General features: G+C 41.4%; 1 protein-coding gene across 30 annotated transcripts in view; it reads left to right on the top strand.

Annotated features, from left to right (window-relative positions):
* ryr2a (ryanodine receptor 2a (cardiac)) overlaps positions 1–23,335 on the top strand; it is a 352,340-nt gene that overhangs the window by 173,211 nt on the left and 155,794 nt on the right. For all 30 annotated transcript variants that reach the window (XM_037544154.1, XM_037544155.1, XM_037544139.1 and 27 more), the window contains 7 exons: positions 7,165–7,283; positions 8,574–8,707; positions 11,224–11,465; positions 14,042–14,234; positions 18,636–18,852; positions 19,513–19,617; positions 21,256–21,359. In XM_037544154.1, the coding sequence (XP_037400051.1) occupies positions 7,165–7,283; positions 8,574–8,707; positions 11,224–11,465; positions 14,042–14,234; positions 18,636–18,852; positions 19,513–19,617; positions 21,256–21,359 (1,114 nt within the window). The remainder of the gene's footprint in view (positions 1–7,164; positions 7,284–8,573; positions 8,708–11,223; positions 11,466–14,041; positions 14,235–18,635; positions 18,853–19,512; positions 19,618–21,255; positions 21,360–23,335) is intronic.

The following is a 23,335-nucleotide window of genomic DNA, read 5'->3' as shown; positions in this document are numbered from 1 at the left end:
GCGAGCAGGGCTGTGAGCAGTTTGCATGATGAGCTGCAGTCTTACGTAATTGAACATTCAATTCAGGCACATATTGCAGTGGCATCAAGGCGGATCTCGTGCTGCGCTCATATGTGCAATCCTCTCGGTGAAGCTTTGAATAAAGTGAAATGAAGGTTCAGGATCATTTTTCACAGCATCTTTAGACATGAAACATCATTTAGGTATCGCTGAGCAGTTGATACTACACAATATACTGAACACTGGGAGCATGTGTGGTGTACACCTGCGTGTGTGTGCGCCTGTGCACGTTTGTTTGTGCACATCTGTGTAAGTGTGTGTCAGCTGGTGCTTGAATGATTTGCAGATGCACTATGGTGCCAAAAGTATTCGCTCACCCATCCAAATCATTGAATTAAGGTGTTCCAATCACTTCCATGGCCACAGGTGTATAAAGCCGAGCCCCTAGGCCTGCAGACTGCTTCTACAGACATTAGTGAAAGAATGGGTCACTCTCAGGAGTTCAGTGAATTCCAGCGTGGTACCGTGATCGGACGCCACCTGTGCAGCAAGTCCAGTCGTGAAATTTCCTCACTACTAAATATTCCACAGTCAACTGTCAGTGGGATTATAACAAAGTGGAAGTGATTGGGAACGACAGCAACTCAGCCACGAAGTGGTCAGCCACGTAAAATGACAGAGCAGGGTCAGTGGATGCTGAGGCCTTTAGATTAGCTTAAGAACAGCGTAGAGAGCTTCATGGAGTGGGTTACCATGGCCAAGCAGCTGCATCCAAGCCTTCCATCACCAAGCTCAATGCAAAGCATGGAATGCAGTGGTGTAAAGCGCCGCCACTGGACTCTAGAGCAGCGGAGACGTGTTCCTGGAGTGACCAATCACGCTTCTCCGTCTGGCAATCCGATGGACGAGTCTGGGTTTGGCGGTTGCCAGGAGACGGTACTTGTCTGACTGCATTGTGCTGAGTGTAAAGTTTGGTGGAGGGGGGATCATGGTGTGGGGTCGTTTTTCAGGAGTTGGGCTCGGCCTCTTAGTTCCAGTGAAAGGAACTCTTAAAGCTTCAGCACCAAGAGATTTTGGACAATTTCATGCTCTCAACTTTGTGGGAACAGTTTGGGGACGGTCCCTTCCTGTTCCAACATGACTGCACACCAGTGCACAAAGCAGGTCCATAAAGACACGGATGAGCCAGTTTGGTGTGGAAGAACTTGACTGGCCTGCACAGAATCCTGACCTCAACCCCATAGAGCAACTTTGCAATGAATTAGAGCGGAGACTGTGAGCCAGGCCTTCTCGTCCAACATCAGTGTCTGACCTCACAAATGTGCTTCTGGAAGAACGGCCAAAAATTCCCATAAACACTCCTAACCCTTGTGGAAAGCCTTCCCAGAAGAGCTGAAGCTGTTATAGCTGCAAAGGGTGGGCCGACATCCTATTAAACCCTATGGACTAAGAATGGGATGTCAAGTTCATAAGGGTGTGAAGCCAGACGAGCGAATACTTTTGGCACTGTAGTGTACTTTTCCAAACCCAGCGGGAATCGACTGCTCTTGCCGGGTTCGGTTAGGTTTAGATGTCATTTGCCAAAATGTGTAACATCCCAAAACTCTTTAGTTACACAAAAAAAGGTTTTAAAACTCCTTAGTTACACAAAAATGGCTCCTAAGTAGATTTTAGGTGTCCTTAGTTAGACATAAAGTTTATTTGTCTTATATTTTTCTCAAAAGGTACAGGAACCTACTCAGAAATGAAACCTTTTTTGTAACCAAAGCTTCCCGAAACCTTTTTGAATAACTGAAAAGCCTGGAAATATGACATGTGTTTGGCAAGCGACACCTGAATCCACTTGAACCCAATGGGAGCAGCAGGTTCATGAAGTCCTTATTTTTACACAAACTCTTTCCTCTAAGGGTTTCCGAACTCTTTAGTTCCATAAAAGGTTACAGAAGTCATTGGTTCCTCCAAAGGTTTCTCTAACTGTTTAGGTTTTCAAAGGTTTCTAGAAGTCTTTTGTCACTATTAGTCATTAGTTCTTAAAAAAAATAATTGGTTCCAAAAAGGTTCCAGAACTTTTTAGTTTGTCAGAATATGCTGGAACTCTTTAATTATGCACAAAGTTTCAGGACACTCTAGTTCCTCAAAAGCTTCCAGAAGTCTGGATTTATGCACAAGTTTTGGGCAGTCTTTCATTCTTCAAACGGTTAGTTGTGAAGAAGGTTTTGGAACTCTTTAAATCCCGAAAAAGGCCCTTAAATGCTTTAGCTCCTTAAAAGGTTCCACTAACTTGGTGGAGATGTGCCTGTGGGTTCTGAAGTGGTTTTCAAGACCCTGAAGGGAGCTCCTCTGCCTTTCGACACCCCACATGGGCCCGCCCATTATATATGTATATGTATTGTAAAAGACATTTAGGTCATAACTAGGTGCTCCCGAGTCGCCCTGTCATCAGGAGATCTCGAGTTCGATACTTGGTCATACTACAGCCATCCATACCCAGAAGTCCAAAAGAGCACAATTGGCCTCGCTCTCTCTGGGTAGATAGGATATCAATTTAATGTAATACGTTTCTGTGAGGGAGTTTTTAGAGGCATTAAACTCTTCAGACATCTGGTTTCCATCACCTCCACTGTGAACAGTTATGACTCAGCCACTTTTTCTAGCACACCAAACCACATCAAACCACTCCGAATGACTTTGTTTACGTCTTAACTAATTAATTATACTTTAAAATCTCCACAGACATTAAAAAGAGTTACAGTTTTTGTGGAGTAAAATTATTTATTGGATTATTGTTTATTTATTTGTTTACTTACAAATTTATTTTGGGGGCAGTCGTGGGCTGGAGGTTAGGAAACCAACCTCGTGACCAGAAGGTCGCCGGTTCGATCCCCAGAGCCGACAGCACATGACTGAGGTGTCCTTGAGCAAGACACCTAACCCCCAGCTGCTCTCCGGGCGCTGCGGATTGAGCTGCCCACCGCTCCGGGCAAGTGTGCTCACTGCCCCCTAGTGTGTGTGTGGTGTTTCACTTCACGGATGGGTTAAATGCGGAAGTGGAATTTCCCCATTGTGGGACTAATAAGGGTCACTTAATCTTAAATCTTAATTTTTACTGCAGAGCTTAGTCTTTACAGGATGAGGTGTCTTAAATGAAACATTAAGAAGATACAGAATGATAATAAAATGTGTGTAAATGATAAGTGCTCTAGTATTGTTGAATGCGCTCGTGTGTGTTGAATGTACAGTGCTGTGTACTGTGAGTGGAACAGTTTGTTGATTAGAGCTGAAGAGCAGACACTTTCAGTTGAATCCTCAGGGAATCTCCAGCCAGTCACTGAATTTTTCATTCCTTCCACATTCACATATGGTGCAGATGATCTGTGTTTGTAGCACAAAATTAATTCAATTATTAAACTAATTGTAATGAGTTGGATCACAAGTGCTGATTAGTTATATGAAGCTTTGTGCTAATAGAACTAATTAGAGCTATGGAGCTGTGTGCTGATAAGAGCTCTATGGAGCTGTGTGCGGATTAGAGCTCTATGGAGCTGTGTGCTGATAAGAGCTCTATGGAGTTGTGTGCTGATTAGAGCTCTATGGAGCTGTGTGCTGATTAGAGCTCTATGGAGTTGTGTGCTGATTAGAGCTCTATGGAGCTGTGTGCTGATTAGAGCTCTATGGAGCTGTGTGCTGATTAGAGCTCTATGGAGCTGTGTGCGGATTAGAGCTCTATGGAGCTGTGTGCGGATTAGAGCTCTATGGAGCTGTGTGCTGATTAGAGCTCTATGGAGCTGTGTGCTGATTAGAGCTCTATGGAGCTGTGTGCGGATTAGAGCTCTATGGAGCTGTGTGCTGATTAGAGCTCTATGGAGTTGTGTGCTGATTAGAGCTCTATGGAGTTGTGTGCTGATTAGAGCTCTATGGAGCTGTGTGCGGATTAGAGCTCTATGGAGCTGTGTGCTGATTAGAGCTCTATGGAGCTGTGTGCTGATTAGAGCTCTATGGAGCTGTGTGCTGATTAGAGCTCTATGGAGCTGTGTGCGGATTAGAGCTCTGTGGAGCTGTGTGCTGATTAGAGCTCTATGGAGCTGTGTGCTGATTAGAGCTCTATGGAGCTGTGTGCTGATTAGAGCTCTATGGAGTTGTGTGCTGATTAGAGCTCTATGGAGCTGTGTGCAGATTAGAGCTCTATGGAGTTGTGTGCTGATTAGAGCTCTATGGAGTTGTGTGCTGATTAGAGCTCTATGGAGTTGTGTGCTGATTAGAGCTCTATGGAGCTGTGTGCTGATTAGAGCTCTATGGAGCTGTGTGCGGATTAGAGCTCTATGGAGCTGTGTGCGGATTAGAGCTCTATGGAGTTGTGTGCGGATTAGAGCTCTATGGAGCTGTGTGCGGATTAGAGCTCTATGGAGTTGTGTGCTGATTAGAGCTCTATGGAGCTGTGTGCAGATTAGAGCTCTATGGAGTTGTGTGCTGATTAGAGCTCTATGGAGCTGTGTGCTGATTAGAGCTCTATGGAGTTGTGTGCTGATTAGAGCTCTATGGAGCTGTGTGCTGATTAGAGCTCTATGGAGTTGTGTGCTGATTAGAGCTCTATGGAGTTGTGTGCTGATTAGAGCTCTATGGAGTTGTGTGCTGATTAGAGCTCTATGGAGTTGTGTGCTGATTAGAGCTCTATGGAGTTGTGTGCTGATTAGAGCTCTATGGAGTTGTGTGCTGATTAGAGCTCTATGGAGCTGTGTGCTGATTAGAGCTCTATGGAGCTGTGTGCGGATTAGAGCTCTATGGAGTTGTGTGCTGATTAGAGCTCTATGGAGCTGTGTGCTGATTAGAGCTCTATGGAGTTGTGTGCTGATTAGAGCTCTATGGAGCTGTGTGCTGATTAGAGCTCTATGGAGCTGTGTGCGGATTAGAGCTCTGTGGAGTTGTGTGCTGATTAGAGCTCTATGGAGCTGTGTGCGGATTAGAGCTCTATGGAGCTGTGTGCAGATTAGAGCTCTATGGAGTTGTGTGCTGATTAGAGCTCTATGGAGCTGTGTGCAGATTAGAGCTCTATGGAGTTGTGTGCTGATTAGAGCTCTATGGAGCTGTGTGCAGATTAGAGCTCTATGGAGTTGTGTGCTGATTAGAGCTCCATGGAGTTGTGTGCTGATTAGAGCTCTATGGAGTTGTGTGCTGATTAGAGCTCTATGGAGTTGTGTGCTGATTAGAGCTCTATGGAGCTGTGTGCAGATTAGAGCTCTATGGAGCTGTGTGCTGATAAGAGCTCTATGGAGCTGTGTGCTGATAAGAGCTCTATGGAGCTGTGTGCAGATTAGAGCTGTATGCTGATTGGAACTGTATAGAGCTTTGTGCTGATGAGAGCTATATAGAGCTGAATAGTGACAGTCTTTAGAGCTGTATCGAGCTGTGTGCTGTTTAGTGCTGTATAGAGCTATGTACCGATTAGAGCTGTATAGAGCTGTGTGCTCATTACATCTGTATAGAGCTGTGTGCTGATGAGAGCTATATAGAGCTGTTTACAGATTAGAGCTATATAGAGCTGTGTGCTCATTACATCTGTATAGAGCTGTGTGCTGATGAGAGCTATATAGAGCTGTTTACAGATTAGAGCTATATAGAGCTGTGTGCTAATTACATCTGGATAGAGCTGTGTGCTGATGAGAGCTATATAGAGCTGTTTACAGATTAGAGCTATATAGAGCTGCGTGCTAATTACATCTGGATAGAGCTGTGTGCTAATTAGAGCTGTGCTGATTAGAGCTATATAGAGCTGTGTGCTAATTAGAGGTGTGTGCTAATTACATCTGTATAGAGCTGTGTGCTAGTTACATCTGTATAGAGCTGTGTGCTAATTACAGCTGTATAGAGCTGTGTGCTAATTACATCTGTATAGAGCTGTGTGCTAATTACAGCTGTATAGAGCTGTGTGCTAATTACATCTGTATAGAGCTGTGTGCTAATTACATCTGTATAGAGCTGTGTGCTAATTACATCTGTATAGAGCTGTGTGCTAATTAAAGCTATGTGCCGATTAGAGCTATATAGAGGTGTGTGCCGATTAGAGCTAATTAGAGCTGTGTGCTAATTACATCTGTATAAACCTGTGTGCCGATTCAGACTGTATGGAGTCGTATAGATTCAATGTCCAGCTAAATTTAAACAAAACAAAAAAATAAATAAATAAAAAATGATAGATTTTCATAGTGGAGCAAAATTTAGCGTTGAAACTAATGTAGTAACTTTGTGGCAGAGCTTTGTGGTTTGTGAGTGAAGCTCGTGCTGTGTATGTGTTGTGGGGCAGACGAAGAGGATGAAGGCACAGAATAAGTGTTCCGCTCCATAACACAGATTGCTTTGAGAGTTTCATACAGTGCAGTGCTAGTAGTCTGTAGGCACTCTTACTCTGGCTGACTTACACATGCTGGTTACTCAGACAGTCCACCCTGGAGCGCTTTGTCTTTCCAGGGTCCAGTGACGGTAACAGGATCTTGTTAGTTGGGATTCACAGCCAGCTTTTCTGTCTGCTGAGCCCAGATTCAGGGCTTTCCATGGGCAGATCAGCTGACTCTGGATAGAACATCTTTTTTAGCAACTAGTCACCATGATCATAAGGGAAACTCATAACTCCATGGTTGATTTATTTCTTAAGAATATATTATATTTACATGTGTATATGTATATATGTGGTGTAGACTGAAAGGTTGGAATCTGCAACTTTTTAGAATAGTTTGACTTTTCAATAAGCTGTAAGTGAGATTTAAGAAATTGAGAATAGAGACATTTCATGGCATCCAGTCAAGGCATATGCTTTATTTTTCGTTGACTTTGATGAATTTAACTTATTGGGGGAGAAAATAAATCGTAAAGTGTGGTCTACCCAAAAGATTGGGCAGATATTATGTTATGTGCTTTATTTTTTTCAAATATGTAAAAAAAAAATAAAATTGTGTAATAAATTTTGAAAAAAAAAAGTAATATTTAAGTTCGTTTTCACTTAGAAATGTAACAAAATGTGTAATATGACCAGGAGAATTCATCCGATCTGCTACGCTATTCTGCGCTGTCCAATAGGAGACCAAGTAGAGTTGAGTCATATAAAACAGCACGTAGGTGTATCTATACATAAAGCAATATCACAGTATTTGTTGTGTTCTGTGTGCTCCGCAGGGATTCTGGAGGTGCTGCACTGTGTTCTGGTGGAGAGCCCCGAAGCTCTAAACATCATCAAAGAGGGACATATAAAATCCATCATCTCTCTTCTGGACAAACACGGACGCAACCATAAGGTCAGGCATGGCTGCGTTTTTGGTCTTTCGCCGTGTGCCAGGAGAAGACATGTCAAAGTGACCAAACAGATCAGTGAGCGTGTGAGAGCGAGGCGTAATCACATTTTCTTGAAGCGGCTGGTGTTTGTGCAGCAGCTGTAATCTTGTTTTAAGTCGTACCCAGTTCGAGTGACGGCCGGTCACGCTGTCTGTCAACGAAATTGTTTCATCAGTGCTTGCTGCTATGGGGCCCTGCAAAGAGGTTTTTTGTGCCAAACCATGGAAGAACTACTTTTGGTACCCTAAAGAACCATATTTTGACAAAGCGATGCCAAGAACCTTCACATACTGAGGTTTAAAGAATCTTTACATAGTGCAAACGTTCCATAAAAATTGAAGAGTTCTTCCCAAGACTTTTACATTAGGTTGGTTTACTAAACCAAAAAAAAAACTTTGTCACTGTATTTTTGCCACTTAAATACTTTGCATATATATAGACACTGATCAGACACAACATTCTGACCACCTCCTTCTTCCTATGTCATTGTCCATCTTATCAGCTCCACTTACTGTATAGCAGCACTTTACAGTTACAGACTGTAGTCCATCTGTTTCATTGATACTCTGTTACCCTGTTCTTCAGCGGTCAGGACCCCCATGGACCCTCACAGAGCAGGTACTATTTGGGTGGTGGGTCATTCTCAGCACTGCAGTGACACTGATGTGGTGGTGGTGGTGTGTTAGTGTGTGTTGCGCTGGTCTGAGTGGATCAGACAAAGCAATGTGGCTGGAGTTTTTAAACACCTCAGTGTCGCTGCTGGACTGAGAATAGTCCACCATCCAAAAATATCTGGCCAACAGCGTCCTGTGGGCAGCGTCCTGTGACCACTTACTTCTGTAAGTGCTGTAAAAATGCAACTCTTTGTCCACAGTCACTCACAGCTGGCTACATGAAGCATATATATATATATATATATATATATATATATATATATATATATATATACTGCCGATAGGAGTGTTGTTAAGTGCTGAATTAGTAGGGTGTCTAAATGTTAAATGATTGAAAAGTGTCATTTTTGTTAACGTAATTTGCTGCAGAGTTTGTGTTTAGTATGTAATACAGGCAGGAGTGCCCAAAATTTGGCGTACAGTTTTTTTTTTTTTTAATCTAGATAAAAAACACCTACTGAGCTTGCATTCCTGATTGTGTAGAACACTCTTCCAGAGCTTCCAGAAACTTATGCAGTGTGCCTGTAAGGTAGGGCTTCCGAATGAACTGACCTGCTGTAACCCATGTGTTCTTCTCAGGTCCTGGACGTGCTGTGTTCTCTGTGTGTGTGTCACGGTGTGGCCGTGCGCTCCAACCAGCACCTGATCTGTGATAACCTGCTGCCTGGCCGAGACCTGTTACTGCAGACCCGTCTGGTCAACCACGTCAGCAGGTGCACACAGTTCACTCCCAATATACACGGTCACTTCAGCCAGCTGCAGGATCCTGCAATGACGTTTTAGGGCCACTGTTAATAAGAATAAAAACAGTGGACTTCAAGAAAAAAGTTGTAATATTTCAAGAATAAAGGCGTAATATTTGAAAGATAAAAGTGGGCTAACTGTAGAGGGGCTGCCATAATGTGTTGGGGTCTCGGTTGCTGCACTGGCGCACCAGAGTTCCAGTCACTCCTGTCTCTGTAGATTGATCGTTCTCACTGTCTGTCAAACTGCATGGCTTCAGGAGGTGCTGCCTTCTCTTTACAAAGCCTTTGGCCACGATATTGTGACCGTTCCTGGTATTAATGCCACTTTAATGTGATAATTCTATTACTTTGTTTCCTCAAAATATTACGATTTTTTTTTCCTAAATAGACATTTTTTCTTGAAATATGACTTTATTCTCAAAATCGACTATTTTTATTATTATTAACAGTGGCCTAAAACGTCGTCGTTGGGTCCAGTGAAGGCTTGTCTGTTTTTTTTCCCGGATTGTGCTTCAAATGAGTATTTTAGAGTAGTTTCTAACTTTGCTGCGCTCAGTTGATTGGCCAATATATAAGCAAAGTCTAACCAATGTGGAACTAAGGCCTGTCTTACCTCTGCGTGACATGAGTGATGAGCGCCAGTGTGAGTGAGTCTTTTGTTTTGCTGTTATACTGTTATAACATTGTTTTGTTTCTAGTTCTCACTTTTCAGGTTTACTCATTTGGCTCTGTTTACCTGTTTACTGGCTCTTTGGATTCGACCCGCTCTTGTTTATGTCCTTCGATTTCTGCCTTATCCCACGTATCGTGTTTTGCTGCTCTGGTCATTGACTTGGTCTGGGGTAAACCCTGATTCTTTGGTTAACCATTCTTTTAAAAATCTTCCCATCTTATTTTATATCCGCGAATGTCTGGTTTGACAACCCAGCGTTACAGTGGAAAGCAGAAAAAACATCAAAGTGCTGCGCCGCTTCTGAGATGCCAGTAGAGCCAAGATGAAAAGCAAGACATTGCGTATCTCTCACATCACACAGAGCAACAGACCTACAAAATGAGTGACGTATGTACTGTGACCAAAGGTAGAGGCTGTCACTCTAACACCACAATAAGAAGCGCATGACCTCCCTTCTGCTTTCCTCACTGGCCACGTTATGGGTTGCACCTCCGTTGTAGCTCCAATATTCAGCTGGATAATTCTCAGCACAGCAGGGACCCTGGCGTGGTAGTGTGTGTGGTGCTGGAATGAGTGTATAAAGCGCAGTTTAACACGTCAATATCACTGCTAGGTTGAGAGTGGACACCCACCTCAAAATATCCAGCCAAGAGCAGCTATGTGGTCAGAAACTGGCCACATATGAAGAATGGATAATGGGTCATTCTACAGAAACGTCCACTTTTCCCTCTGTCACTGGTGTTACTAATCCTCATTGGTGTTACACATAATAAAGGGAACACCAGAGACATTTTTAATGAAAAAAGCATTTTACAAAAAAGCTGCTGCGGAGCATCAATCATCATGTTAAATATCCACTAAAATACGTCATTTAATCCATTTGTATTCTGTTTTTTCACAATTAGTTCAGAATACAGTCGGTCACCCCGGTGACGTCGACTAAAAGCTTCATATGAAATCATGAGCTGAATGAGAATCACGGAGAAAGACTCCGTGGACTCACCATGAGCTTTTCTTCACAGATGCTCAGAAAACAGATAAGTCCAGTGATGTCATCAGTGTGACTTTTATTTCAAAATAAGAGATTTTTTGTTATGCAGTAACACCAATGACACGATTCCTGGGGACCACAGCTTTCATTGTATATTTTATAATATTTATTTGTTTCCTTTGTCATTAAATGCATATATTCCATAGCCATGTATAGATTATTGTAGTTAAAATGAGTCTTTACCCTTCGCACATGACTGTGGGGACAAGCTCTTTTGTGGTGCTTGGAAATCTAGATCATTGATTTGAAAACCAATATTGCCAAATTGACGACTGATGAAGGTGCAATCGTTCAAATAAAGTGTAATATATTTGTAAACGTTGGGGACACAAACACGGACGTTTCTGTAGGATGACCCTAACACAAACTTTGCGTCTCTAACTACACCAGCAAGGTGGAGCTACAAGAAGAGTTTCAGATAGAGGCCAGCGATCGTGTTTATTGAGTCACACGCAAAAGAGAAAGATGTATTTAACAATGGAAAAAACAATAAAAAACACAAATAACAGAAACAAAACAAAAGAAGTTAGAAAGATGAATTATAAAATTTACTTTTGCAAAAAAATAACATTTAAATTTTTTTCCTCCATGTGTTAAATTCAGCAAAAATACAGTCATTGTGCAATGAAACGTGCAGACGTGTGGAGGATCTTCACTTATTTTCACTTAGAAAATCAACAAAACGTGCCATGTGACTGGGGGCACCCAAACGTCTGAATACTGTATAACTTCCGTTCCTCTTTTGTCTTTGTCCGGCAGCATGAGGCCAAACATCTTCCTAGGAGTGAGCGAAGGATCCGCCCAGTACAAGAAGTGGTATTACGAGCTGATTGTGGACCATGTGGAGACGTTTGTGACGGCGGAGGCGACGCACTTGAGGGTGGGCTGGGCCTCCACACCCGGATACTCGCCTTACCCAGGCGGTGGTGAGGGCTGGGGAGGCAACGGGGTTGGGGATGACCTTTACTCGTACGGCTTTGACGGGCTGCACCTGTGGTCAGGTAAGTCCTAACATCGAACACAAGCTTCTTTAGTTATTATAAATGAAATATTACTCACTGCTTTGTGCTGCTGTGTCCTTCAGGCTCAGCCTTATTCTAAAGCCTGGTTATTACTGGCATTTTGCTACACTATTTAGATATAATTACATAATTAATTACCACAGCTCTTTACATTTTTGAATTATAAATCATGTTTTATTAGGAATGGAACAAGAAATGCTCCAAATCTGCTTGGAATATATATTTTTTTACATTAACTTACAATGAAAGTTAGAAACGTTTTGGCCCTTTTTTGTAAAGTTACTGTTTTGGAGCTACATTATTTTTTTTTTTTGGACATCGATTGTTTACAGTCAATTTACATGTTCAAAATCTTCACATCTGACAAACACATTGGAAAAATGTACATGATTTTTTTTTTTCAGCAAAGCAATACATAAAAAATAACATTTAATTTAATACAAGATGAAGTTTTCTCTCCTCTACTTAGACAAACGTAGCATGGATTGAACATATAATATAATATAATATTCACTTTCATTCTTTTAGTGAGCTGTTAGTGAGAAACGTTTAATATAAAATTATTCCTGCCACTTCAAAGGATAGAAAGGGGAGTCCAGCAGTGTCTCAAAATTTCTACCTAAACAGTCATTCAGTGTGGTTTGATATGAAACGATTCATTGTAGAGAAACTTACAGACTCAAGTTCAAATGTAGGCTAGTTGTAACTTCAGTCTTTACTAAGTTCAGGTTTATGCTTTACTAAATCAGGTCGCACCATAAACCAGCTTTAATGCTCGGCTTAGTAGTTACTAAATATTTACACCCCCCTCATCAGGTGTAAGTGTTGGGGAAACCATCAGAAACCCCCTGAAAGCACAAAGAACACCAAAAACATGCCTCTTTGTTTAAATGATCTAAAACTCTAAAAGCTACATGCTGTGATTTTACAGCTCTAATCATCGCCCTGGTTTAAACATGGAACATGAAGCTGAACACCCGCAACTCCAGCTCAGAGACTCAGCAGCTGCACAGACAGCTAAACTGATCTGCTGTTGTCAGTTAGCTGGTAAAAGTCGTTTAAAAAGCTGCGTATCTGGTTGTTTAACCTCTTCAACCCGAGACCACCGGTGGTTCCAAACCGCACTTGGTCATGTTCTTCATAACGTTCATATTCCATAAGCTCCATTCAGAAGCTGGGCGTCGTGTGAGGCTGTAGCTCTTCTCTCCAGTCTAATAGACGGTGATGTCATTTTAAACCCTTATAATAAAAGAAGCTGAACTTTGTTTTTCTACTGAAAGTCGACCCGTTTTTCCCCAAATCTGGGCTCTAAATTAAACAGACGGCGTCTCTTCAGTGATCTGCTCTGGAAACATCACTTTTAGAGAACAACACAAAGAGCGTCTGAGATTTTTGGCTTTCAGCAGTAAATTGTAGGCATGAAGCACATAAATGATACAAAAAAAACCCTAAATTAAATAAGATTTACATTTATTTCATACAGTTACTGAATAGTATTGCCTTATGATTTGGTCATGTAAATGCAGATGGAAAAACCAAGATATACTCTGGAAAATGAGAGGTCAAGGGAAATATTAAAGAATAAACAGACAGTGACTGTAGATAATTAGCTTTAATCAGTTTAATCTGTACACATCGTTCTCTACCATGCTGGATGTTTTTCCACTGAAAGAGTCAGAGCAGCTGCTCTTGTTTCCATGGCAGCAAGTTTACTGATGGTTCTGAACATGTTTTCATCACATTAAAGTGACGTACGCATTAGTCAGTTGTTACTAGTTAAGACACGACTTACGGATTTATTCTGAGTTTTATGTGGAACTTTGATGATAAAATAGATTTTTTTTTTTTTGCGATTACTTCCTTTACTGCGCTCTGCAAGTACGCCTCCACCATAAATGGGTTTTTAAATTATGGTTTAAACCAAGGATTCATTTCAGACATGTGGTAAAGTATTTTCTGAAGCGTCGGGCAGCGTATTTATAGTGATTTTAGTGTAATAGGTTTGCTTTTAGAAACATCAAGCATTTCAGACGTCTGGTTCCTATCACCGCCACTGTGAACGGTTCTGAATCAGTGCGTTTCTCTAGAGCAGAGCATTTCACACCAAATCGCTCTGAATGACTCTTCACGGTTTTCACGGTTTAATTATGCTTAAAAACTTAAGTTATGATGAGTAAATAATTTATGCTTCAAAGGAAAAGTTTCAAGTTAAATGATACTTTTTTAATCCCACAAACTGAGAAATTCCACCTCTGCATTTAACCCATCCGTGAAGTGAAACACCACATACACACTAGTGAATACACACACACACACTAGGGGGCAGCGAGCACACTTGCCCAGAGCGGTGAGCAGCCCTATCCACAGCACCCGGGGAACAAGTGGGGGTTAGGTGTCTTGCTCAAGGACAGCTCAGTCATGGACTGTCGGCTCTGGGGATTGAACTGGCAACCTTCCGGTCACAGGGCCAGATCCCTAACCTCCAGCCCACGACTGCCCCACAAGTTTACTGTATAATTATGCCTGTGTTTGTCTGTGTGTTTGTCAATGGTCAGGCTGTATTGAACGGATGGTCAACTCCCCAAATCAGCACCTGTTGTGCGCGGATGACGTGGTCAGCTGCTGTCTGGACCTCAGTGCCCCAAGCATCTCCTTCCGCATTAATGGTCAACCTGTCCAGGGCATGTTTGAAAACTTCAACTCTGACAGCCTCTTCTTCCCTGCAGTCAGCTTCTCTGCTGGAGTCAAGTGAGTGCAGCCTGCTATAACAGCCTTTTTACGCTTCAGAAGTGTAATAAGTGACGTATTGTGGTGGATCATTCTCAGCACTGCAGTAACACTGACGTGGTGGTGATGTGTGTGTGTGTTGCGCTGGTCTGAGTGGATCAGACACAGCAGTGCTGCTGGAGTTTTTAGACTCCTCTGTGTCACTGCTGGACTGAGAGCAGTCCACCAACCAAAAATATCCAGCCAGCAGCGTCCTGTGGGCAGCGTCCTGTGACCACTGATGAAGGACTAGAGGACGACCAACACAAACTGTGCAGCAGCAGATGAGCTGTCGTCTCTGACTTTACATCTACAAGGTGGACTGACAAGGTAGGAGTGTCTAATAGAGTGGACAGTGAGTGGACACAGTGTTTAAAACTCCAGCAGCACTGCTGTGTCTGATCCACTCAGACCAGCGCAACACACACTAACACACCACCACCACCACGTCAGTGTTACAGCAGTGCTGAGAATGTACTGGTGCTGCTACGGCTCAGAGGCCAGTGGTTTAGCTCAGCATTACTAAAATGTTTGGAGGGACAGTTACAGCAGCAGTGGTACAGTCGCGAGTGATAAACAGTGTTTGCTGTTTTTATTACCGTTTCTCTCTCCACCTGTCCAGGCAGGAGCTGGACATATAGCTGTTTGTGTGCCCAACAGAGCCACTCCACTGTTCACTTACTGATGTTCCTACTGTTCCTACTGAGCCAGTTAACTTATTGACCAGGCTATATTTTGGTTTCTCCATCTGCATTTACATGACCAAATCATAAGGCACGTTATTCAGTAACTGCATGAAATAAATGTAGATTTTTATTTTATTTATTTGTTTGTTTATTGTAAAAGCTCCCCTTAAATGTGCCTAAAACGTGTTTTATGATCATAAACGTATCCCTACATGCTTCCAATTTACTGCTGAAAGCCAAAAAATCTCAGACACTCTTTGTGTTATTTTCTAAAAGTGATGTTTCCAGAGCAGATCACTGAAGAGACACCGTCTGTTTATAGTTTAGAGCCCAGATTTGGAGAAAAACGGGTCGACTTTCAGTAGAAAAACAAAGTTCAGCTTCTTTTATTATAAGGGTTTAAAATGACATCACCGTCTATTAGACTGGAGAGAAGAGCTACAGCCTCACACGACGCCCAGCTTCTGAATGGAGCTTATGGAATATGAACGTTATGAAGAACATGACCAAGTGCGTTTTGGAGCCACCGGTGATCCCAAGGGGTTGAAAAGGTTAAGCACTTGTCTTCATCTCATTATTTACCACCATCGCTGTAAGAAATTTCAATACATTTTCTATCAGAAATCCATGTTCTAAAAATTTTGTGAGTTACTTGGAAAATCTAAGTGCTATGGTACTCGAAATCGTACCATAGCACCATAAAATCTAAAAAAAAAAAGAAAAAAAAAGCCTCATAAAATTACATTTTTCTCTAAAAAAACATCCTTTTAACCCTTTCATTGAAAACAAGAACAAACAAATCCAACTCATACTTATATAATATACTGTACTTACTATAATATAATGTGTGATAATAACAACATCATAATAAAAATTCCTGGTCATATGATGTCACAAAGTGTTTGTCCTTTCAAAGTAAAAGTCCCTTTTTCCACAATTGAATAAGAAAACATAGCTTTTATATTACTGCTTTTAGTAAAATAAAGATAAAGTAATTGTTGCCATGTGACAACACGTGCAGTAGAGGGTTAAGTAATATTTGATCTAGCCTGTTATGTCAGGATCTGGAGCTGAAAGTCTTTCTGTCTATTAGAAGAAGTGGCGCAGGCTGGTAAAAGCAGACTACTTAACCTCAAACTTGCAAAACGAAATGAGTGTTTTATAAGTTTCGGACTGAACATGTCGTCATGAACGTGTTAGGTCTCATCTCAGGACTTAAGATGGGAGGTTTCTGTAATAAGGCCACTGGGTAATAACATTGGCTTCAGTGGCATTAGCTGGAAAGCTCTATGGTTTCGTAAAAATGTCTTCATTTCAAACATGGCAGGATGTCAAGAAGTAGCCCAGACAAATAATGAAAAGGAGAAAGATTGGTGAATGTTCCCAAGATGATCCCAGCCAACCAAAATTCCTCCCAGAGCTCATCCAGGAAGGCCAAAAAGGAAACCTTACAGATATTTATGAACTGAAGACCTCAGAAAACCTCTGCCATTCGAAAGAGACCAGGCTATATAAAGTAGTGAGTTAAAAGGGGAAGACTGCTGCTAATCATAAAACCTTTTGGGATAATATTCTGTGGACTGTTGAATGGAAAGTGGAACGTTTTGGAAGACGGGTCCTGTTACATCTGGCATAAAGCTAACAAAGCACTCCATAAGATGAACAACATACTTACAGTGAAACATGGTGGTGGTAGTATACCATTGTTGATGGAGCCAATAATTTTGCTCTGTACCAGAAAATCCTGCAGGAAGATGTTCAGTCATGACAATGACCCGGAGCACAAGAGCAGGTCCACCTCTGAATGGCACAGAAAAAATAAAGTGAAGGTTTTAGAGCGGCCTAGTCAAAGTATTGACTTGAAAAAAAAAGTCTTCCAATGTGAATTAGAGCAACTCTGCAAAGAAGAGTGGACCCAACTTCCTTCACAACACTGAAGAAAGCATTTATTTGCAATTGATGTCCCACGAGCTCATATAGGTCTGTTGGTCAAGTGTCCATATACTTTTGGCCATATAGTGTGCCTATAGCAAATAGGGTCGCACATATTTTGGTGGCTCTATTTACTGCCTTCTGTCTTACTGACCATCCTTCTACAGCTAAGTCTGCCTCAGTGATGGACAGACTGGTGTGAGCGGTTGCAGTTTGTCATAATGCAATTACCCAGACTTTCCCTCCAGTGCAAGATTAATTGTTTTACTATTGATTGTAATTATGCTGCACTGCTGATCTGGGAGAAATAGCAGTCTGTCCTGACCTGAGAGAAAATGATGGAGTAAAATTAGACCACTGGTCCTGTGGGAAGTTGTGGAGAATCTAGAGAAATGAAATCTTTCTGGCGAAGCACTTCTCAAACCGACTAGACTTGAATAAATGATACTGCTCAAAGCATTTGAGAACCACGTTTGGTTCTCTAAAGAGCCATGTTTGACAATGTTCCTTAGAAAACAAAAGGTGTTTCCTCATCATGCAATGAACCTTTTTTGCTACCTTTAATTTTAAGATAATAATTGTAAATGAATATCAAAATTAAATATAAATAAACACGTTTTATATCATTTAATTTTCAATGAGACTTTTTTATAACATAAAGCAGATGGTGTCTTCATATCTTTGTCCTTAATATACAGTTGTATGCATACGTTTGGGCAACCCTGGTTAAATAACATATTATGTTGATTTTTTGAGTAAACAATAAGTGAACAGGTCGTTACTGTTTACTGTTTAATGCTGAATGTAACATATTGTAATAAATTCTAATGATGCTTATTACAACCACTCATATAGTTACAATAACATTAACATTAGGCTTGAACATTATGACCTTTATGATGCGTGGTGTTGCACTGATATGAGTGGATCAGACACAGCGGTGCTGCTGGAGTCTTTAAACACTGTGTCCACTCACTGTCCACTCTATTAGACACTCCTGCCTTGTCGGTCCACCTTGTAGATGTAAAGTCAGAGACGACAGCTCATCTGCTGCTGCACAGTCTGTGTTGGTCGTCCTCTAGTCCTTCATCAGTGGTCACAGGACACTGTTGGCTGGACATTTTTGGTTGATGGACTATTCTCAGTCCAGCTGTGACACTGAGGGGTTTAAACACTCCAGCAGCACTGCTGTGTCTGATCCTCTCAGACCAGCACAACACACACTAACACACCACCACCACGTCAGTGTTACTGCAGTGCTGAGAATGATCCACCACCCAAATAGTACCTGCTCTGTGAGGGTCCACGGGGGTCCTGACCACTGAAGAACAGGGTAACAGTGTATCAGAGAAACAGATGGACTCCAGTCTGTAACTGTAGAACTACAAAGTGCAGCTATACAGTAACATTATATGTTATGCCTGATCTGTGTGATGCCCAGTCTCTCATTTTCAGGTCATAAAATGTTGTGCTCAAAATCCTTTCTCCCTCCATTACTGTGAAATAAGATTTGAAGCTAAAGTAAGTTTATTGTACACTATAGCACAATAGCTACGTTCTGTTTGCACAGATGATGCATTATGCAGTGAAAGTGTACTGTGTAAACGTGTAATACCAGTTACAGCTAGCATTCTATGAGATACCTGTAATAAATTCCACCTTTCATCTTTTCATCTTTGGTCACAGAAGGTCACTTATATTGTTATAGCTGCGTCACTTTAAAGCTTGTGAAAATACTCAAATACTTCCTCTTTGCCTTATTTAGAGTGCGCTTCCTGTTGGGTGGTCGTCATGGAGAGTTTAAGTTCCTGCCACCAGCGGGTTATGCTCCATGTTTTGAGGCAGTGCTGCCCCGAGAGAAGCTGAGAGTGGAACAGAGTCAGGAGTACAAACAGGACCATGGAGGGACCCGGGACCTTCTGGGGCCAACGGTCACTCTCTCTCAGGCGGCCTTCACACCCACACCTGTGGATACCAGCCAGGTACATATACAATTGTACTACACCTGTCAAGTACACCTATAGCTACTGTTAACTGACCCTGTCAGGCACACCTATAGCTACATATATCATACCTGTTAGACACACCTATAGCTACATATATCATACCTGTTAGACACACCTATAGCTACATATATCATACCTGTTAGAAACACCTATAGCTACATATATTGTACCTGTCAGGCACACCTATACCTACATATATATCATACCTGTCAGGTACACCTATACCACACCTGTCAGGTACACCTATATACCTACATATATATCATAGCTGTCAGGTACACCTATACCACACCTGTCAGGTACACCTATATACCTACATATATATATCGTACCTGTCAGGTACACCTATACCACACCTGTCAGGTACACCTATACCACTACTACACCAGTACCACTACTTCATCACTCAGGTATATCTATGCCAATACCTCTTCTGTCAGGTACACATATCACTACCACGCCTGTCAAGTACACCTATATCACTGCTATACCTATCAGGTATATACTCCAATGCCACAGCTGTCAGATCCTTTACCACACAATGCTTTACCACACAATGCTTTACCACACAATGCTTTACCACACAATGTGCACAATTCCAATTTACTTTGAACTTTTATTTTTACTGTGTTTTAGATTGTGTTGCCACCTCACCTGGAGCGAATTCGAGAAAAACTGGCAGAAAACATCCACGAGCTGTGGGTCATGAACAAGATCGAGCTGGGGTGGACATATGGAGCAGTGAGTTCACCACAAAATCCTTTCTTTCTATATCTAAAAATTCTTTTTATATCATGTTTTAAATGGACTTTGCAGGTATTATTATATCATTTTTTTATGTTTTACATATAACTGGATAACATCTAAGACCATTATAAAATCAAATGCTCCTCTTTTGTCCTCTTAGCCACGTGTCATGTTTAACAGCCTACCCCAGCCCAAGAAGCCAATGGTTCACAGAAGCCGTGCAGATATACTCTGTTTATTAGCCTGGCACTGAAATGCTATAAAGAGCTAAAGTACAAAATGGTTAAAGCAGCGGAAAGTGGGCTGATACAGCACTGTTAGTTCGACTCTGTGGTCTGTGTGCTCTGTATACTGTATTTAATTGATGTAATCAGATCTTTGGGGAAGTGGTGAACAGGCTTAGCTGGAGCTATTGTTATCACAGCTGCACCCTTTTCCCTTGGAGCCTCCACACTTCATTTTGCATGCAGCGTAATTACTGGGATTAAGTGCTGTGAACAACTTTGATTAATTCTGTCCTCTTAATCCCTTAATCTGGGGCTTAATGAGGATGGCAGCTAACCTGAAGGCGTTTTTCTGCTTGCTGGTATTGAATGCTCCATAGTGCTGGTGATGAAAGAAGGGATTTAGTTTGGTTATTGAGCACGGTTCTGTACTATTGATCATGTGTAGGTAATTAGTTTGATTGGTGCAGCACACAGGTATTCTTAGGTCATTTCAGGTCATCTCTGGTTATACTTCAGGACACGAGGAGTGGAAGGAAAACACTTCCTAATAAAGCACGACAACACACACACGAGCATTCCTCTCTGTCTGTGCATTGAACTTGTATTCTCTCCTCCATATACAGATAACGTGCATACAGTGCAGTACTGCGTGAAGGTCTTAGGCACTCAAGACACATTTTCAAAATCTATTTGTGTAGTTTGTGTTTATTTGCTGAGAAAAGTGTTAATATTTGAATAAACAAAATGTATAGAATATTAATTAATAATGATTATATTATATTATAGTGATGTTCTGGATGTTGGTGTGTTTGTTTACCCATCTCCAAGCCGCTCCTCGAGGAAGCCCAGTATTATATGTAGTTAAAAAGCAGCTCCTGGTTTGACCAATCAGTGCTCAGTAAATTGAGCTCATGATGTCATTGATGATATTAACGAGTCTCTTTTCTTCTTGTTCTTCTCTTCCCTTCTTGTTCTTCTCTTCCCTTCTTGTTCTTCTCTTCTCTTCTTGTTTTTCTCTTCTCTTCTTGTTTTTCTCTTCTCTTCTTGTTCTTCTCTTCTCTTCTTGTTTTTCTCTTCTCTTCTTGTTTTTCTCTTCTCTTCTTGTTTTTCTCTTCTCTTCTTGTTCTTCTCTTCTTGTTCTTCTCTTTTCTTCTCGTTTTTCTCTTCTCTTCTTGTTTTTCTCTTCTCTTCTTGTTCTTCTCTTCCCTTCTTGTTCTTCTCTTCTCTTTTTGTTCTTCTCTTCTATTCTCTTCTTGTTCTTCTCTTCTCTTCTCTTCTCTTCTCTTCTTGTTCATCTCTTATTATGTCGCTTTTATTCGATTCACTTCAGTAAAGTGTTGCTGTCTGTCCAGGTGTTTCGTAGGCTGTGCTACCCATAATGCAGCAGTGCGTGTTTATTCTGCAGGTGAGGGATGATAATAAGAGGCAGCACCCGTGTCTGGTGGAGTTCTCCAAACTCCCAGAGCAGGAGCGCAGCTACAACCTGCAGATGTCCCTGGAGACACTGAAGTAAGCTAATGTTACACACACACACACACACACACACACACACACACACACACACACACACACACACACACACACACACTCACTCTATCTGCCTGTTTCTCTGTCTGTCTTTCTTTGTCTGGCTGCCAGTCTATTTACTATTCTGTCTCTCTCTCTCTGTTATTCTGTCTGTTTTTCTTTCTTTTTGCCTTTTTCTTTCTTTCTGTCTTGAACTCCCAGTGAGACAGTTAGTTAGTTTAGAACAGTGTTCCACATGTTTGTGCCTTACTTGTCAGTCATTTCGGCAGATTATAGTAAAAATGCAAATATAGAAACATTAAAAATATATTCAGTTTTAATAGCAATTTTATAAAATAAACTATTGCCAAAAACAATTAAAGCCAGAGCTCATCTTTATACATACCGTGTTCCTGAAGGCCTTGAGACTGAAAATAGAACATTCGGTTATTGCGCTGGAAAGAGTGAGGCTATTATATATATTATATAAGACATTTTCATAAGTGCAAGTTCAGTTTTCATTTAAATGCTTTTTAAAGAGATGAGCCCACATTCAGCGTCTGAGGACCGTGAGAAACAAGGCGAATTCCTTCTGCCTGGCTGCCAGGGCACGGAAAAGCCTCGTTGCTTGTCTTTTACTAAGTGTAGGAATAGTGTAGTATATAATTTAGTATAATAGTTGATGGCACTAAATATGCTGAGATGTGGAAAGCATCTGGGAAATCTCAGACCACTACAAACATTCAAATCAGTCAGTATTAATCAATGTTAGATCACGGTTGTGTATGAATGTGTGCAGGTGTGTTTGTGTAATTGTGTCTGTTTGGTAGAGTTGCTGAGGTGCGGGTTCAGCTCCCATGTGAGCTTCTGTCATCTGTCAGCTCTTCTCTTAATTAAACGTGCATGTCGTAGCAGTGCAGGCTGGAGCTGACGCGCTTCAGTTCCTTCCCTTTTCTCCGTCACTTTAACTTCACTGCGCACTGCACGGGGCAACACGTGGGTCCGGAACTGCATGCGGCTCTTTTACTGCTCTGTTGAAGCTCCACAGCAGAATTCGATTCTTAGGTAAAAATAAAATAATCCCCCTTTACAGTTTCGTTCAACACAGACTAACAATAAATGATCTTAAACACTGGCGTTAACCCTGAACCCTGAGGATTGCTGGTCACATGGCAACGCAGACAACAATCTCGTCTAGCTAGTAGCTCACGAAACAGCGAAGAGAGAGCTTTAAGACACACACGGCTAATTTGGAGACAAATGGACTTATTTACATTTATAATCGCTCCAGCTGGTTGCCTGATACGTTTACAACTCTAAAAAGTCGCGAGACTGAAATCCGTTTCTCATTCGACAGCTTCCAATTTTCTCATTCCACCTTAAATGGTGCATTTCTTACATTCTGGGGCCTCAGGCACCGTTTAAGGTAGAACGAGAAAATGAAGGATTTTTTTACAAGCTGACTTCAGCCTCGTAAAAAATCAAACCTATTACAAGAAACTGTTCTACTTTTGGGGAAATGTTTCCTGCTGGAGATGCGAGAAAAGCAGCTAAAGCTGAGCTAAAGCTTAAAGCAGAGCAAAGCAAGTCTGTGTTTTCATTTATATTCTTAGCCTATGCTAGTAGCGCATACTGAGACATACAGTACTGTGTGAAGGTCTTAGGCACTCAAGACACATTTTCAAAATCTATTTATTTGTGTAGTTTGTGTTTATTTGCTGAGAAAAGTGTTAATATTTGAATAAACAAAATTTACAGAACATTAATTAATAATTTTATATGTATATATATATATATATATATATATATATATAGTGATTTTCTGGATGTTGGTGTGTTTTTTAACCATCTCCAAGTCTCTCCTCGAGGAAGTCCAGTATTATATGTAGTTATAAAGCAGCTCCTGGTTTGACCAATCAGTGCTTCAGTAAATTGAGCTCATGATGTCATTGATGATATTAACGAGTCTCTGTGGCGGC

The sequence above is a fragment of the Pygocentrus nattereri genome, chromosome 13, assembly GCF_015220715.1.
Source record: "Pygocentrus nattereri isolate fPygNat1 chromosome 13, fPygNat1.pri, whole genome shotgun sequence".
Taxonomy (NCBI): Eukaryota; Metazoa; Chordata; class Actinopteri; order Characiformes; family Serrasalmidae; genus Pygocentrus; species Pygocentrus nattereri.
The sequence above is the reverse complement of the archived record's forward strand: the minus strand, read 5'-3'. Positions and strand labels throughout refer to the sequence as shown.